Source organism: Thalia democratica, chromosome 1, assembly GCF_965202585.1.
Source record: "Thalia democratica chromosome 1, ktThaDemo2.hap1.1, whole genome shotgun sequence".
Classification (NCBI taxonomy): domain Eukaryota; kingdom Metazoa; phylum Chordata; class Thaliacea; order Salpida; family Salpidae; genus Thalia; species Thalia democratica.
Genome location: NC_139165.1, coordinates 31,671,015 through 31,688,432, shown reverse-complemented (window position 1 = coordinate 31,688,432; position 17,418 = coordinate 31,671,015). Strand labels below are relative to the sequence as shown.

The following is a 17,418-nucleotide window of genomic DNA, read 5'->3' as shown; positions in this document are numbered from 1 at the left end:
TCTAGTATAAGTTGTGGCAAAATTTTTATTTTTATAAAATAAATTTTACTTATTGATAATGTTGCTTTTAACGAATAAACAAAGGTAAATATATAAGATCGTGTTCACTTATAAACTATGTTCCAATCTAACTTTCTTCAAGCTTTTTATTCAAAAAAATAAAATTGAGTTATTAGTAGCGCTAGTTAAAACAAATTAACAAAGTTAAATAAAAGTTCTTGTTTTCTAAATTAACTAACAATTAGGTTCTAATTTAAATTGTGTCTAATATTTTAATTTTTAGAAATTAATTTGAGTACATTGATAATTGTTTGTTGAAACAAATTGATTCAAGGCCCACTTCTTAATGAAGAGGATCCACTGTGAACATTGTTACTATCTATAACGAAGATCATTATTTTATGCTAAATAAACTCAATGAAATTAACTAAGGAGTTATTCTTCAAAGGTAAGTACCTTCCAAACGAAGCGCACTTCTTGATGAAGATTTTCGCGGACAAGGGGATTTTGAGGAAGGTCTACACCCAGAACATCGACGGGCTGGAAAAAAGTTAGTTTTCTATTTTAAACTTATTATTAACTGATAATTTTTTTCGAGTTAAACATTGTTTTGAAAATAAATTATTAAAATAAAATGTTTAAAGTGGTAATGTTTCTTTTACTAATAATTTGATATCTTTAGTTGTTATCTTTAAATACTAAATTTTTTTATACACCTAATAACATTACTGCAAAGTTTTAGTTATTTCTGTAAAGAATTGTTAGTTTTAGAGCGAACTAAAGTTTGAAAAAAGTATTTTTTTATTTTTCCTTTAGTACAACTTTAAATCACTATTACTTTCACACAACTTTAGCTAGAGCTTTAAAATTTAAAGCACAATTTTTTAATACACTTTAAAACAATAATGTAAAGTTTGAGTTATTACTGTAAAGAATTGTTTGAGTTAGAGCGAACTAAAGTTTGAAAAAAGTTTTTTATGTTATGAATTGCAAGTTCAAGAGCTAACTAAGCTTTGAGAATTGTTTGTTTTAGAGCGAATTAAAGTTTCAAACAGGTTTTTTATTAAAAATTATTATTAAAAAAGTTATTAAAACGTTTAAACATAAACTATTAAAAATTTGTTGTTCTGTTCTTTAGTTAGGACATTATAACGGCTAAACATTTAAAATAAGTAGCCTACTTCTAGGCTACCTTTTTCAAAGTTGAACTATAATAACCTTAACATGTTAGCCAATCACAAAAAGGTAGTCTAGAAAAAGGTAGCCCAAAGAGACACCAATGCCACACACTCTGGGAATTCAGGGATACTCAGGGAATTTTCATGTCATCAAAAGTCTCAGGGAAACTCAGAATTTTGATTCTTTTTTTTTAAGCTCAGGGAAACTCAGGGCAGTTTTGATTTTTTCTATAAATTTCAGGAAAATTTAAAGATTTTCAGAAAATGTCAGAGAAATTTTTTATTAGATCTAAAATGAGATTTTGTAAATCCAGTTTCAAAATTTCTTTCAATTTTTCAAAATTTCAAAACAGCTAGTTTTGTTACTTTCAAGAGCTTGTTTAGAATTTTTTAAGCTTTGCGGCTAGTTTTTTAATATTCTTGGAATTAACATTGAAATTTTTTAATAAAATAAAATTTTCAAGGATCTGAAAAAAAAACTCAGGGAAGTTTTTAGTCACTCAGATTAGATTTTAGTCACTCAGGGAAAATTTTTTGACCCAAAGAATGGCAACCCTGCATAAACCAGTAGCCCTGCATAAACCCACATAAACCAGTAGCCACCCTGTATGTAGACAAAATTAATTTCAAATAATCATAATAATGATAATTTTTTTGTATAGGTGAATATGATATCTTTAAATATCAATAAAAACCTTAAGTTTCAGACTTTTAAAATATTTATTGCTATGAAAAATAATATTTTATTTGGTATATTAAAATGTTATAAACATGTTACAAAAATTGTACCTGTGCATAAGTTAAATAAGCCTTAATATAAAGTGAATGGTTTTATTCAAGTTCAGTTCTTATTTTTAACATCATTAAATGTTTATAACTAATAAATTTTCTAGTAGTTACAGATATTTAAACTAAATAAAATATAATCATCTTTTTACTAATAAAACAGATTCGATGACAAATTTTTAAAAATTTATCATTGAATTATTCTCCTTTTTATAAGTCGAGAACTTTGATTGCAACCTTTAAAGCAAGAAGTACGCAATAAAACAGATTACTGATTTTGTCTATTTTGATCAAGTTGGGTATGATCAAGTTTGTTTAGAAAAATCTGTCTGAAAAAATTCAAAATGTTAAAAAATTAAAATTTTATGACAAAAAAAAGTTTGTATGTTTATTTAAATTTTATTTTTATTGTTCTTTTTAACACAGTTTTTTACATGTTGCAAGGAACATTTCCTAAAAGCTTGAGGTATTTATCTCAAAAAAAGGAGAAAATAAGTTTTTAGCAAAATAGTCTTTTAAAGAGGTTTGAGTTTGCGCCTCCAATAAGGATCATATTGTTGCTTTCAACTTTGACCTGCTATTTCTCAATTTTTTTTTTGAATTTCTAAAGTTTGTAAAAAGCATCTTGTAGCTAACTTAAAATTATATAAAGCAAGATCATATTGTGAAAAAAGAGATTTACCTCCCCATGCCCTAAGCTTTTTAAATTTGCGTTATTATGTTCATTAGAAAATCATAATGTTATTCTTACTGTTATTTATACAATAAATTAGCACAAAATGTTAAAGAGAAAATAGGGGTAGGGAGTACTTGGGAGATGTTTGCTGGACTTATCAGTCCATATAATTTGGATTTGTTTTTACTTCATTTAGAAGAATCTAAAAAAAATAGTTAGTAAAAATAAAAGTATGCTTGCAGCCCAAAAATCTAGTTTCAACCCCAAAATCACATACTTTTTGATTTTTTGACTTCAGCAGTAATTAAATAACTTATACATGTCCTATACTTATAATTTATGTTTTAAATGATAGCTTATACTTGTTGACATATATTTAAAGACATATCAATCTTATTTGATGTATTATGGCGTCATAATCACCATAAATGTGCAAAATTAAAGTTTTTAAAGCTTTTTGTTATTGTAACTGTATTGTTTTTTTTACATTATTGAAATTTTACATTCTGACTAAAGATTACAATACTACTTTGAAAGGTTAAATATTAACACTATTATTAAAACATTTGAAAAAATAAAAACATTATAAATGTCAACTTCAATAAATAAGTGATTTCTCAAAGGTTGTAAGTGAAACATTTTTCTGTTTTCTACTATAATTGTGCTTTTGACTGATATTTATATACTTTGTAAAGAATATAAAACAAAATTTTAGATAACTATCAATCTGTAACAGCATAATTTTCAAGAACTTTGTTTTTGTGGAATTTTGTTTAAAAAAAGAGACCTTAGATTAGTTCTAGAATGTTTCAGTTATCCTTCTTCCCATTCTAAAAATAAAATTTGTAGTGATCAATTTTGAAAACAATAGTCAGTGATTATACAATAATGTTGTAAATAACAAGCATTGTTTTAGATTTAAAGCTGCGAAGTTTTTCATTTGGTTGAAAATAAATTTTGATTGAAGCAAACATAAATGTTGTTAACATTTGTAAATTAATAAAAGTATTACAACTTTTGATAAAATTTGGGGATTTAGAAAAATACTTTAGTAAAATAAAACGTAATATGTTTTTATTGCAGACTTGAGTAGTTTTAAATAAAAATTTTGTCCTGTATTTTGTGCAAGAACTAGCCATCCTTATATCAACATGGGTAAGTTTAAAACATTTAGTTCATTAATTTCATACTTTTTTTTTAATGCATGGTTTTAGCATGGTCAATATATTGAGTTTTGTTGCAATTTTGTTTTTTTTAACATTAGTAATGTTTTTGTTATTTTAATAGTATTTTTGGTATCAACTATTTAAAGATTTAAGTATTGTAAAAATTATCAAGATAAGCAAAATATTTGTTTTTCATCTATTTTTTTATTTCCCATTTACTTATTACTTTTGAAATTTTCATTTGCAACTATGTGTTTTTCAAAACATGTTTATAAAAGAATACACACAGTAAGTAAACAAAATTAATAAAATTAGTATAAAATAAAAAATAGTAACAATTAAACCCTAATTAAATAAAAGTTAACAATATAAGTAATTTATTTTTTACCCCTGTAGGTTTTCAGTTTTACCATGAATTTTTTTATTCTCAAATGTAAACATGTTTATTTATGTATTGTGCATACATATTGAAATGTTATGTTTACTACATTCAATGTTTAGATGTTTAAAAAATTTATTGAAGATACTAAAAGATCTTAATGATATTAATCTTTACTCTTGGTTGTTAACCTTTGTTTTTTTTATTAAGGGCATAGGGGGGTCCAACATTTTTTTTTACTAAAAATAACATTGTATCTTAAATGAAAGCTTAAAGTACAAACTACAAGCCAGTTTTTATAGAACTTAAAAATCTTATTTAACTTTTGAGGTATTGTAGTTTTTATGAAATTTTTCCAATACAAATATATGGACTGCAAATTTTTCAAAGTAAATTTTCTTGGAAATTTAAAAATTCACAAAAAACCTATCTCCTCCTTCATTTTTTGAGCTAGAGACCTCAAACTTTCAGGAAAGGTTCCTTTTGTAATTTAGAAGACTTTGAATGTTGGAATTTTGTAAATTTTTTAAAAATAAAAATTTTATCTAAAAAAAAACAAAACAAAAATAGGTGGGTTTTTTTAATAAAAATTTTAATTTTCAGAATTTAGATTACATCCTGCATTAAATCGCTTTAAAATTTAGTAATACACTTTCTGTGAAAATTTGAAGAAGATTTCTTAAAAAATGAAGGAGAAGATAGATTTTTAGTGAAATGGTCTTTTTTCGAGTTTTTAGTTTGTGCTTTCCATTAGGAACCTATGGAGGTCACAAACTTTGATCGCTCATTTAAAAAAAAGTATTTTGAATTTTTTCAAGCGGGTAAAAACGTCTGATAGCTCAGATAAAACTCTTTAAAGAAGATCAACTTGTAAAAATCAAGGTGGACTCCCTATGCTCTTAAATAGTTTATTTTATTTTTATTTTCTTGATTTATTTTATTAATAATGTTTACTTGTTATTTTGTTTTTTACTTTATTTTTTATTTTTAATTCACTATTACCTGTAACCCTTACTTTCATTTTTTAACTATTTTTAATAAGTTAGTTTTTAACTCTTTTTTTTTAGTTTTATTAATAATTTTTTATTTTCACTATCACTGTTACCTGCATAGGTTTTTTTTTTTTTTCTTGTTTTTTAATAATTTTTGTTAATATCTTTTTACTCTTGTGCAAAAGTGTCCCTTTGTTCCCATGTTGGCCACATGCATAACAATTGTTTTTATTTCATAATTTAAACTTAATTTTGTTTTTTTATATTTAAAACCATTATACATAGACTCAAATAGGCTTAATTTTTTTAAAGTATAAAGACAACCAGTAGTATTTTGAAACAAATTAGAGAAATTAAGAGCTATTTCTCTGTTGTTTAATTTGGTCTTGGCAACTTAAATAGGGTTTAAATGATTAAAGTATTAGATTCACTTTGGTTTTTACAAGCTAATCTTATTATGCTAATTTTTATCTTTTAGACACTATTTACAACTTGACAAAATTTAAAGTAACATTCAATATAAAAGACACCAAAGCTGGATCAATAGATTCCTTATGGGTTATTTCACTAAAAATATATCTATTTCTAGTTTTTAAAGTATATAAGTTAGCGGTTTTTAACTTTTTTTCTACTAATATACTTTCACTTTTTTAATTTTTTTTTTTCAATTTGATCAAAATAAATTTTTTTTAAATGTATTTAAGTATTTTAAACTACGGTTACTGAAACTTGGAGGTGTAAAGCTCAATAAAAATAGATGGGTTTTAATTCATTGTTTTAGTTTTAAGATAATCGGTAATAAAACAGTTATGGTTAATACAATTGTATCAAAAACTGTCACACAGTAATTATATCTCAAAAATTTAAATAGTCTTTTATATTGCGTGTAAAGTTTCCTATGTAATTTCTATATATAAACATGTTATCTATACTTAAAAATAAAGACAAATCTTTCTTTGTAAAAAGTTTGATATTCAATATAACCTTAAAATCATCAATAATCACAAACTTTGTTACTATATATATATTTCAGTTTTATTTACTATTGTTCTATAGTAAGACACATTTAGAACATATTTGTTGTATTTTAATTTTTATTAGTAACATAAAAACTATATTTTATTCAGATGATTTGTCAAAACGTTTGAAAGGTATAAGCATCATCCCAGAATCAGAAAATTTATTTGTAAGTTTTTAATTATCCAGCATTAAAAAAATAATAATCAGAATAAAGTTGGTAAAAATGATAATGTTTGTAGTTTACTTTTCTTAATAAAGTTCATTTGTTTTGTGACTATATTTTGATCAGCGTTGTAATTTTTTTTTTTGAGACACTTATAAACTCTTACAAAACACAACATACATTCTTGTCTAATTTAATAATGTGTGTATAAACCATAAGTAAAGCTTAAAAATTTGAATTTTTAGTTAGACTTTATGATTTTAAGAATTTTTTTTTACAAATGGTAATAGTTTTTTGTATGAAAAATACTTCCTCTTAATTTTTTATTTCGTCAAAACACTTTTAAAGGGTAGATAAATATTTAAATTTAGTGACTGTTGTAATTTTCCACAAGTTAAGTTTTAAAACCTAGTAAACCTGAAAAAAAACTAAAAAAATCTCTAAAAGAAATAGATAGATAATGAAATATTTTATATGCTTTCTTTTATTTTAAAAGCTAATTCTTGCAAAAATTTTCTTATAGCTAAAACAAATCTTACAAATCCAATAAGTTGGAACATGATAATCTAGTTACAAATATATAGTATATGACTAAGTATTTTAGTTTAAAAAATCATAAAGGTTTGATCATATCACTAAGTTCTTTAAACCACAAGTGTTTAGTAGACTGAGACCTGGGTTTTGTTTTTATTTAAAATTATCAGTCAGTTGCAACTTAAAAATCTGCAGTTGTCATTTTACAAATGAGTTTTGTTTTTGCTAATATTCTTTGATTGCATTCAAGCTAAGCTTGTACCAGCTGTCTTGCCTAATAGACAGTGTATCAGTCATTGGTAGCAAATGGACAGAGCTGACGTCACTGATCATATTAACAAGTAGTGGTTTCATGATGTAAGTTTCATAACTACTAGTTTTTGTAGATTGAAACCCAGGTCTCAGTCTAACAAAGGCTTTTGGTCTGATGATCAAAGTGTCATGGTAAAACCTTTATGTTAACTTTGGCTTCGTTAATTCATGTACTGTATGTCTGCAAAAAGATGTTAATATTAAATTATTAAATTCAAAAAAACACAACTAATTAATCTATAATACTGATTTGTAACACTTAAATTTATAGCAATAAAATGTTGTTATGACAAGTAGTAATTAATAACATATAATTTACATAGGGTCACAGGCAGATAAATGTTCCATTCCCGTCTTGCGCTGTCTTCAAAAAAGTTGAATCAAAAGATTCGATTAAAAAATCAAGGAAACAAAAGAAGTTGAAGTCAAAATCTCAATCAAGGTAGCTTTATAATGCTGTTTTTGTTGCTAAATTTTAAGTTTTTGATTAATAAGTTTATATTTTAGTTTTTATCACTTAGTAGATTGGGTGTTACTTTAATGTTTTTTTGAGATTAAGATACAAAAATTTGGTAATTCATAAAACTTTGTTTACAAGGTATAAAGTAGCAACTTATTAAAACAAAAGTTATAATAAATTGATTATTAAATATGAAATTAATCTTTAGACGTTTTATTTTTACTGTTTTTTGAGGAAATTTTTGAAGTTTATTCTATTTTGTTAAAACACATCACTGTACGTTAAAAAAAAAACTTTCTAAACAGTGCTTATTTTTACTAGTAGTTTAGTTTTTAATGAACAATACACTGGAACTCAGCAAACTATAGTAAACAGGTGGCGCCTGGTCTATAACATATTTTTAGCTTGTAACTTGTGCAAAAAATGCAAGGTAATGAATGCTCTGTTATAAAACAATGGGGCTCTTAATTTATTTGTATCTGATGATCATTTCATTAAAATTTTTATTCTTAAAAAGTTAAATGATTTCGTAACAAAATCAAAACTGCGCACATATTAGAAACGAGCAATAAAAAGTTCTGCTTCACTTTTTTTAAAGTTTAATTTCACTTATCTAAGCAAAAACCCAAACTGTGTTTTCATTTCAAGTTCGAGGAGCACAGTGACGAAGAAAAGTGACCCTGAAGAACGCATGAAGTTATCAGACGTTTTCACCAAAATCCAAAGGGGACTGATCAACAATGTCATCTTCATGACGGGGGCGGGAATCAGCACTAAGAGCGGCATACCTGATTTCAGGTGTGAATTTTATTTATGAATTATTTTTATACTGTAAGTTTTTAATGTACACAAGTTTTCTTTATATAAAATATAAACAAGCTGAAAAAAACTCCTATCAGCTGAGTTTTTAGTTAGTTTAGTGTTTAATAATTTTTATTGCATTAAACATTTTGATTTTTATATCATCATTACATTTAAAACATTGATGTTTCACTTTTTGTTTCTTTAAATCATGTTTTTAGGTTTGTTTTTTCAAAATTTGTTGTTTATTTATACTGTACAAATTTGATCCATATGCCCTAATTTCAAGTTATATTTACATAAATTTTTATAGATGTATGTTAAGAAAAAAAGTATACAATACAAGTTTTTTTTTGTATAACAAGTTAATAACCTTAAAACACAAATTTAGCATTTTTGTGAACTGTGGGGACACGTTCAAAATCCACCCGCAATCAAAATCCACCCGCGATCAAAATCCACCCGATCAAAATCAACCCGATCAAAATCCACCCGATCAAAATCCACCCGGTTCAAAATCCACCCGATCAAAATCCACCCGGGTCAAAATCCACCCGATCAAAATCCACCCGGTTCAAAATCCACCCGATCAAAATCCACCCGAGTCAAAATCCACCCGATCAAAATCCACCCGAGTCAAAATCCACCCGAGTCAAAATCTACCCGTTCAAAATCAACCCGAGTCAAAATCCACCCGATCAAAAACAACCCGGTTCAAAATCCACCCGATTAAAATCAACCCGATCAAAATCAACCCGAGTCAAAATCAACCCGAGTCAAAATCCACCCGATCAAAATCAACCCGGTTCAATATCCACCCGATCGAAATCCATCCGAGTCAAAATCAACCCGATCAAAATCCACCCGATCAAAATCAACCCAGATCAAAATCAACCCGATCAAAATCAACCCGGTTCAAAATCCACCCAATCAAAATCAACCCAGTTCAAAATCCACCCGAGTCAAAATCAACCCGGTTCAAAATCTACCCGATCAAAATCCACCCAGTTTAAAATCCACACAATCAAAATCAACCCGAGTCAAAATCCACCCGATCAAAATCCACCCGGTTTAAAATCCACCCGATCAAAATCCACCCGGTTCAAAATTCACCCGAACAAAATCAACCCGAGTTCATTTTTTTTCGAAATAAGAATTAATTTCTAATAGAATTTTGCAATATTGAATAAAGTTATATGTTTAAACAACTATTGGTATAAAAAAGAGTAAGTATTTATAAAGAAAGAAATTTTAATTTATTTAATAAAATAATTAAAAAAATAAGTTAAACAATATAATTAAACAGCATTAAAAAAATATTCATAGTAGCTTTACAAGTATTTAAAATGTTTATAATTTATTAATGTTAGTAGTGTTGGTGTTACTTTTAAAAAAAGAAGTTAAAAAAAAATAAAAAAAGAATTACGCTCAGTTTTAATACATTTAAACTTCCTTCTAATTTAATTTCCCAAAGTCAATCATAATTAAATATAAATATTTACTAAGGATAACTCATAGTAAATTAAAATATCAAAACTATAGAAGTTTATAAATTTGAAGAATCTTTAATAACATTTATTAAACTAAAGAAAATTACAAAAATCAAATCTCAAATAATATAAATTTATGAAAATGTTAATAAAATGTTACAAAAAGAAAATTAAAATATTAATCTAAAATTTTTGAGCTTTTTTTTTTGATGTAAAAAGTTTTGTGTTTTGTGCTTTACTTAAAATTCAAAATAGTATTACATACAATATTTTATTATAAAAAAATTTCAACTAACAGTGTTTATAAAAAATTAAATATAGATAAAGAATTATATAAAATTGCTACGTGATAATAAAATAAAAATCCTTTGTTAAATTTGGAAAAACTATCACCTATTAATTATATTTTAAACATTATTGTTTTCGACGTGGAAAAGACGTTAAAAGATATTTTTGGTGTGCGACTCGATAACTTTAAGGTTTGTTCGTGCAAGAGGACTTAGGACCAAATATTTTGAGCGCTTTTATTTGTCTTTAGTAAACAATTTATTGACGTTTCTTTTATTAGTAATTTTTAAAAACAGAACATAAATTTTATTTAAAAATACGAAAACTAATTTACTAAAAATATAAATGAGGAATATGTAAGAAATCAATAATTGTTTTAAAACAGTTTTAGTGTTTTCTATCTAATTTTTGTTAAAAATATTTTATAGTTATTTTTTTTAATTTATACAATAATTTTAGCTGCTATTATCTTTTTTCAAAGTGTTTAAGTTATTTGAATTTTATTTAATTAAATGTTTTTTTTATAAACCATCTATTTTTGAAAAAAACTAAAAATTGTTTCGTCTAAAGTAACTAAAGTTATAAATTATTTTTAATTAGATAACAACTTAATTTGCTAGTTTTTAACTAATAGTACAAATTAAAAAGCTAAACATTTTTCTATGAATTCTAAAGTCCTTTACATAAAACAAATATCGACTCTACAATTCATTGAATTTGCTCAAATAGCTTGTAAATTGCAACTAAAAAAGTTAGTAGTTAGACTTTAGCTAGGGAAATTATATACTTTAGAATTGTAGTAGTAAACAAATAAGTTGAGTTTTTTAGAAATGACATATCTAAAATATTAAAAATTAAAATATTAATCAATTTCTATTATTTTATTTGTATTTTCTTTTTAGTAGTTAAAAAAAATCTTTTTTTATTTAATGCACAGCATATCACGTATTTAAAATTTTAGTGATTTTGTTAAACTAGTTAAAATATAAACAAATATTAATACTTTCATTTTAAACAGTGTAAGTTTTTCTTTTAAAACCTTTAACGTTTAACTTTTATTAGCTCTTATAGTTATACTTATGTCAAAAAAAACAGTTCCTTTAAAAGCTGCTTGCCGGCTGTAGCTATTCAAAATTATATTCAGTAATCAAAAAAACAAAAATATTTTTGTCAAAAATTCCTTATAATAAGCGAAAATACCAAATAACAACTCAAAAAACCTCACAAAATAAGTTCAATCTGTAGTACAGTTTTTTTATTCTTAGTTCAATTTATAAGGGACAAAAATACAAGATTTTATAAGTGTTTTTAAATAAAACTTGTTTGAGATTGGTACTTTAGAGTGGTGAGATTTGTTTAAATGATACTTGATTTAAAAAGAAATAAATAAAGCAAGGTGCTTGTTTCGATTCGGTTGCATTTTTACTTTGGTTGATTTTGTGTCGGTAGGATTTTGACTCGGGTTGATTTTAACTCGGATGAATTTTGATCGGGTGGATTTTGACTCGGGTGGATTTTGATCGGGTGAATTTTGACTCGGGTTGACTTTGATCGGGTGGATTTTAAACCGGGTGGATTTTGATCGGGTGGATTTTGAACCGGGTGGATTTTGAACCGGGTGGATTTTGATCGGGTGGATTTTGAACCGGGTGGATTTTGATCGGGTGGATTTTGATCAGTTGGATTTTGAAACGGGTGGATTTAGAGTCGGGTGGATTTTGACCGGGTGGATTTTGAACCGGGTGGATTTTGATCGAGTGGATTTTGAACCGGGTGGATTTTGATCGGGTGGATTTTGAACCGGGTTGATTTTGATCGGGTGGATTTAGATCGGATGGATTTTGAACCGGGTGGATTTTGAACCGGGTTGATTTTGATCGGGTGGATTTTAAACCGGGTGGATTTTAATCGGGTGGATTTTAACTCGGGTGGATTTTGATCGGGTGGATTTTGATCGGATGGATTTTGAACCGGGTTGATTTTGATCGGGTGGATTTTGACTCGGGTTGATTTTGATCGGATGGATTTTAAACTGGGTGGATTTTGATCGGGTGGATTTTGACCCGGGTGGATTTTGATCGGGTGGATTTTGAACCGGGTGGATTTTGATCGGGTGAATTTTGAACGCGGGTGGATTTTGATCGGGTGGATTTTGAACGCGGGTGGATTTTGATAGTATACCGAACTGTGCAGTGTTTTATTTTTAATTTTTAATTTATTGTTTTCAAGCTATTGATATGTTTATGTTTTTTGATTTATTTTCTTGTATGTTTTTAGATAGTTGAACTTTTATACAGTATATGTAACCAAACAGTGCAGCATTTATGTCTGCTTTTTAGTTTTTGTACTGTTCATTGCTTTTATTTATTTTATCAAACCATTGATAAAATTGCTTTTTTTTCAAACTTGTTTTTCGCCAACAGATCAAAAGAAACGGGTTTGTACGCCAACCTGCAACGCTTCAACCTGGAAAACGCCGAGGACATCTTTGACCTTAAATACTTCCTCAAAAATCCCGCTCCTTTCTTCCAACTTGCAAAAGATTTGTATCCCCAAGGTAAGTATAAGCTCTTATTTTCTAAGTTGGTTGAGGTTCTAGTATAAGTTGTGGCAATTTTTTTATTTTTATAAAGTCAATTTTACTTATTGGTAATGTTGGTTATAACGAATAAACAAAGGCAACTATATAAGATAATCGTGTTCACTTATGAACTATGTTCCAATCTAACTTTCTTCAAGCTTTTTATTCAAAAAAATAAAATTGAGTTATTAGTATCGCTAGTTAAAACAAATTAACAAAGTCAAATAAAAGTTCTTGTTTTCTAAATTAACTAACAATTAGGTTCTAATTTAAATTGTGTCTAATATTTTAATTTTTAGAAATTAATTTGAGTACATTGACAATTGTTTGTTAAAACAAATTAACTCAAGGCCCACTCATAAATGAAGAGGATACGCTGTATAATATTGTTATAATCTATATTGAAGATCATTATATTAAGCTAAATAAACTCAATAAAATTAACTAAGGAGTTATTCATCAAAGGTAAGTACCTTCCAAACGAAGCGCACTTCTTGATGAAGATTTTCGCGGACAAGGGGATTTTGAAAAAGGTCTACACCCAGAACATTGACGGGTTGGAAAAAAGTTGGTTTTCAAAAAATTGTTTGAATTAAAGGTTTTTTATGCTTTGTTTGTTGTTCAAGTGTAGTTGTACAAATTTGTTTTGGTTCAGATACAGGGATATTTAGTTTTGTGAAAAAAGGTAACTTTTTGGTAAATTTGATTATTTTGTAACTTTTTTTTTCAAAGTCTTTATTTGTGCATGTGAACAAAACATTCTATTGTTAAGTACAAAAAAAGGCACTTGGTTTTTATGAAAAACAACAAATTATTAGAAAAAAAGCTAAAATTCTACATTAAATATTTCCGCATTAAAAAGACATTCTCCTTTACGTTAAATAATACGTACAGGAACATTTTCCTATTTAATTGTTTTATCTTATATTATTTCACAGTATTGTGTATTTCCCACTACTGGAATGCTGCAAAACATTTTCGATTAAAACATTTTACTTATTTACTGTTTTCAGTATCCGGAATTCCCCCTGATAAGCTAGTGGAATGCCACGGAACGTTTTCGACCGCCACCTGTCTCAGGTGCAACAAGAAGTGCAGTGGCAGCGAAATTAAAGTTTGTTTTGTTTTGATATTTTTAACTGTATTCTGCTATGGCAATTTAATTAATCTTGATATAAGTAGTTGAAGCTAAATAAGTTTTAATGTAAAAGTTAATCGCTCTAATTCATGAACTTTTTATTGGATTTTAATTACAAACTTGATTTTATTAAGTTGTTGGAAACTGACTTTATTTTTTCAGATAAAGAACCATTATTTTATTACCCTTATTGAGAAATTAATTTATTTTACTTATAATTGATGACGGCTTAGATTAAAACTAAAAACTAGATGGTTATTTTTGCATTTTCTATGAAAAGGAAAGTTTAAAAAAATATATTAAGGCTTAAAAAAAAGTAAATTAAAAAAACTAAAATGTTTATAACAAAAAGAACAAACCAAACAACCAACAAATACTAGTTTAAACATTTGCATCATAGGACAAGATATTGAGAGGAGAAGTCGTCAAATGCCACATGACATCCAAGTGCAGATCAGTAGTGAAACCTGACATCGTCTTCTTCGGAGAGGATCTCAGTAAGGACTTCTACAAGTTTAAGAAGGATTTCGAACAGTGCGATCTCCTCATAGTGATGGGCACCTCTTTGCAGGTTTTTAATTTGAAAATTATTGTGTTTTAAAAAACATAATTATTATAAATATTTATCTATTTTTAATGATGGGCACCTCTTTGCAGGTTGGTATAGTATTTGAAGGTTTATTTCAAACAAAATAGTATTTAGTTATCACATTTTAAATTTCGTTTTGCAAACTAGTATTGTTTTTTATTACAAAATTGTGTGTTAAAAACATAATTGTATTGAAACATTTTTGAGTTGAAATTTTTAGAAACTAAAGCTATTTACGATTTTATTGAAATATTTATTTATAACAAAATAAGTTTCATAATAGAATTGCTATTAGCGATGAATATAAATTAGTTAGTATTAATTTCAAATCATTTAGATATAAATTAAGATTGCAAAGCCTCATGATTTTTAATACCAACCAAAATATTGTATTATTTGTTTTCAATGCTAAGGATTAATGTCAAAGCTACAGTTCGAAAAACTCTTTAGTTTGTATTTTTATACATTTTTAAGGCATGTTTAAGTGACCCTTAGTTTCTTTTTTTAGTTTTTATAACTTATAAACAGTTTGGTTAGAATCTGAAATTAAAAATTTAAAACATAATCTGTATTAATTTTTCGATATTTCTAGATGTGTATCAACTAGTATTTAAAACAATACAATACACAAATATCTTTAGTTTTGTAGTTTATTAGACTATTATAAAAACTGTGAGCTAGAAGTCTTCAATGATATTTTTTGAACCAATTTTGTAAATAAGCTTCTATTTTCGCTTCTCGTTGTTATTGAATGTATTGTTGGTAGAGCTTAATAAAATTAATGCTTTATTTAATCAAAAGTTTTATTTACATTATTCAAGTTGCAGCTCCTTTTCACTTTCTATCTATTTCAAATTATCAATTACTAATTTATCATTGTTGTTTATGTTTTTTTATTCTAAAGAAAATAGTTTATAGCAGTATATTTTTGAAAGGTCGACCCATTTGCCAAGATTGTTAACGAAATACCAAACAAGACGCCCAGAATTCTCGTCAACAGAGATAAGGTGAATTTTTAAATAATTTTACATAAACAATATATAGGTTCATTTTTTATTTTTAACTTGTTTAAATTGAAAAACAATATTAGTTTATTTATTTGAATAGTTTCAAATATTACTTATTCTCCACAAGTGCTTAAACGGCTAAATGTAAATGTTTGATTAATTGTTTATTGCACAATATTTTTTTTTAACTATTAAAATAAGATTTAAGTTGAAAAATAATTATAAACTTAATAAGTCTTACCCAATCAGGTGGGTCCATTCTTAAGCGGGAGGAGAAGAGAGGACTTCTCAATGTGCGGAGACATCAGTCATCTTTGTAGGAAAATATTGTTGAAATTGGGGTGGGAGTACCAACTTGATCAGATGATTGGAAGGCAGCGCATACTCGTCAAGGTTTTGAATGTTGTGTTTTTAAATTTTATGTTGTTAAAACAGTTTTCTCAATTTCTAACTACTTGATAATTTTTAACATTGTACTAAAGTTGTTTTTTTTAATGTTTATTCTACATTGAGTCTTATATCAAAAGTCAACCTTTTAATCATTATGTTTTGACAAAAAAAGATTCATAGTTTTTATAACTATATTTAGTTTAAAGAAAGGATAAGCATTCATTAGTTTTTAGTACTTTTATTATTATACTCAGTGTATTAGAAGAATAAACATTTTTACAACTTGGTAGAAATGTTTTAATTTGATATTTTAACATACTTAACAGATTTTAATCTTTTTAAATTTGTTTTTAGATAGTTTAATTTGTAGTAAATATAACTTGAAATTGATGTTAGTTTTATTTTACTTTGAATTATTACTTCATCATTAATTGGTAGAGATCACTGCTATTTTTATAACTAAAAAAAAAAATTAAACTAATACTGGTATACATATTTTTCTGTTAGTAAAACTTTAACGCGGTATATATAGAAAAAACTATTAAATCAAACTAAGTGAAAACTATGTCTCTTAATTTTGATTTAATCACATATTTATTTAATTAAAATAATCGCGTATTATTTGCTCTAATTAAGGTATGTCACAGTTAACAAAAATCTGTTTGCTATTGATTTTATTCTATGTTAGAAGTAATTAGATAATCTATTAAAAACCGTTTTATTTATCTTTTTTTTCAAGTATTTTTGTTTTTAACTTATCGCAATGAGTGTTTTTTTAATATTAAGAGTTCTTATAATTCACTTAATCATGTATTAACTATAACATAGTAATTTCAATATTTAAATGTATAGGAGAAAAAAAGGCGTAAGAAGAAAAGATTGGAGGACTGATTCTGGAAGTATTTAATGTTGGATTGTGTTATATATTTTTTTGTTGTTTAAACAAGCCAAGTATGTTTGTGTCAATATGCATCTTAAATTACTCTATATTTATTTCTACCTCAAAAGTTTCTTTTCAAGTTCCACTACTCAAGCAATAAAGTTTTAGCCATTAGTTTATTTGCTTTTTGTTCCTTGCATTTTGTTTTTGCAGTCTACTTATTTTACTAATGACAAAATTATTATTGTCAAAATTGAATGCCACTTCAACACTATAAAAATATTTTTCTTACTTAGCAAGTATTGTTTTTAGACAAATTTAATTTATCCGAAAAGTATTAAAAAAAAAGTAAAACTAGAACGTGTTTGTAATTGATTTTTTAAAATATTTTGATATATCAAATAAAAAAACTTCATTAAGTTCAACTGTCTTCTGTAATTTTATTTACGAACCTATTTTTAAGTTATTGTATGATATATATATACTAAATTCACAAGAGATAAAAATTACTGTATAACAATGTAAACTAATACGCCTTGCTAACCAATAGTTTTTATGAAAAAGTTTTTCTCAATCCAAGATTACATT

At 26.1% G+C, this 17,418-nt stretch overlaps 1 protein-coding gene across 2 annotated transcripts; it reads left to right on the top strand.

Moving 5' to 3' along the window:
• The first annotated feature begins 501 nt into the window (after positions 1–501).
• LOC145830240 (NAD-dependent protein deacetylase sirtuin-3-like) lies at positions 502–17,181 on the top strand. Of its 2 annotated transcripts, XM_082938176.1 has the most exons (12): positions 502–550; positions 3,724–3,795; positions 6,305–6,363; positions 7,530–7,648; positions 8,315–8,464; positions 12,669–12,802; positions 13,292–13,393; positions 13,840–13,940; positions 14,365–14,535; positions 15,489–15,560; positions 15,810–15,953; positions 16,803–17,181. In XM_082938176.1, the coding sequence occupies exons 2-12, from the start codon at positions 3,792–3,794 to the stop codon at positions 16,839–16,841; spliced, it is 1,095 nt and encodes a 364-aa protein (XP_082794302.1). In that variant the 5' UTR covers positions 502–550; positions 3,724–3,791; the 3' UTR covers positions 16,842–17,181. The 2 variants fall into 2 exon arrangements, with proteins under 2 accessions (XP_082794302.1, XP_082794310.1); XM_082938184.1 differs by lacking the exon at positions 502–550 and having other exon boundaries at positions 3,527–3,795.
• The last annotated feature ends 237 nt before the right edge of the window (positions 17,182–17,418 follow it).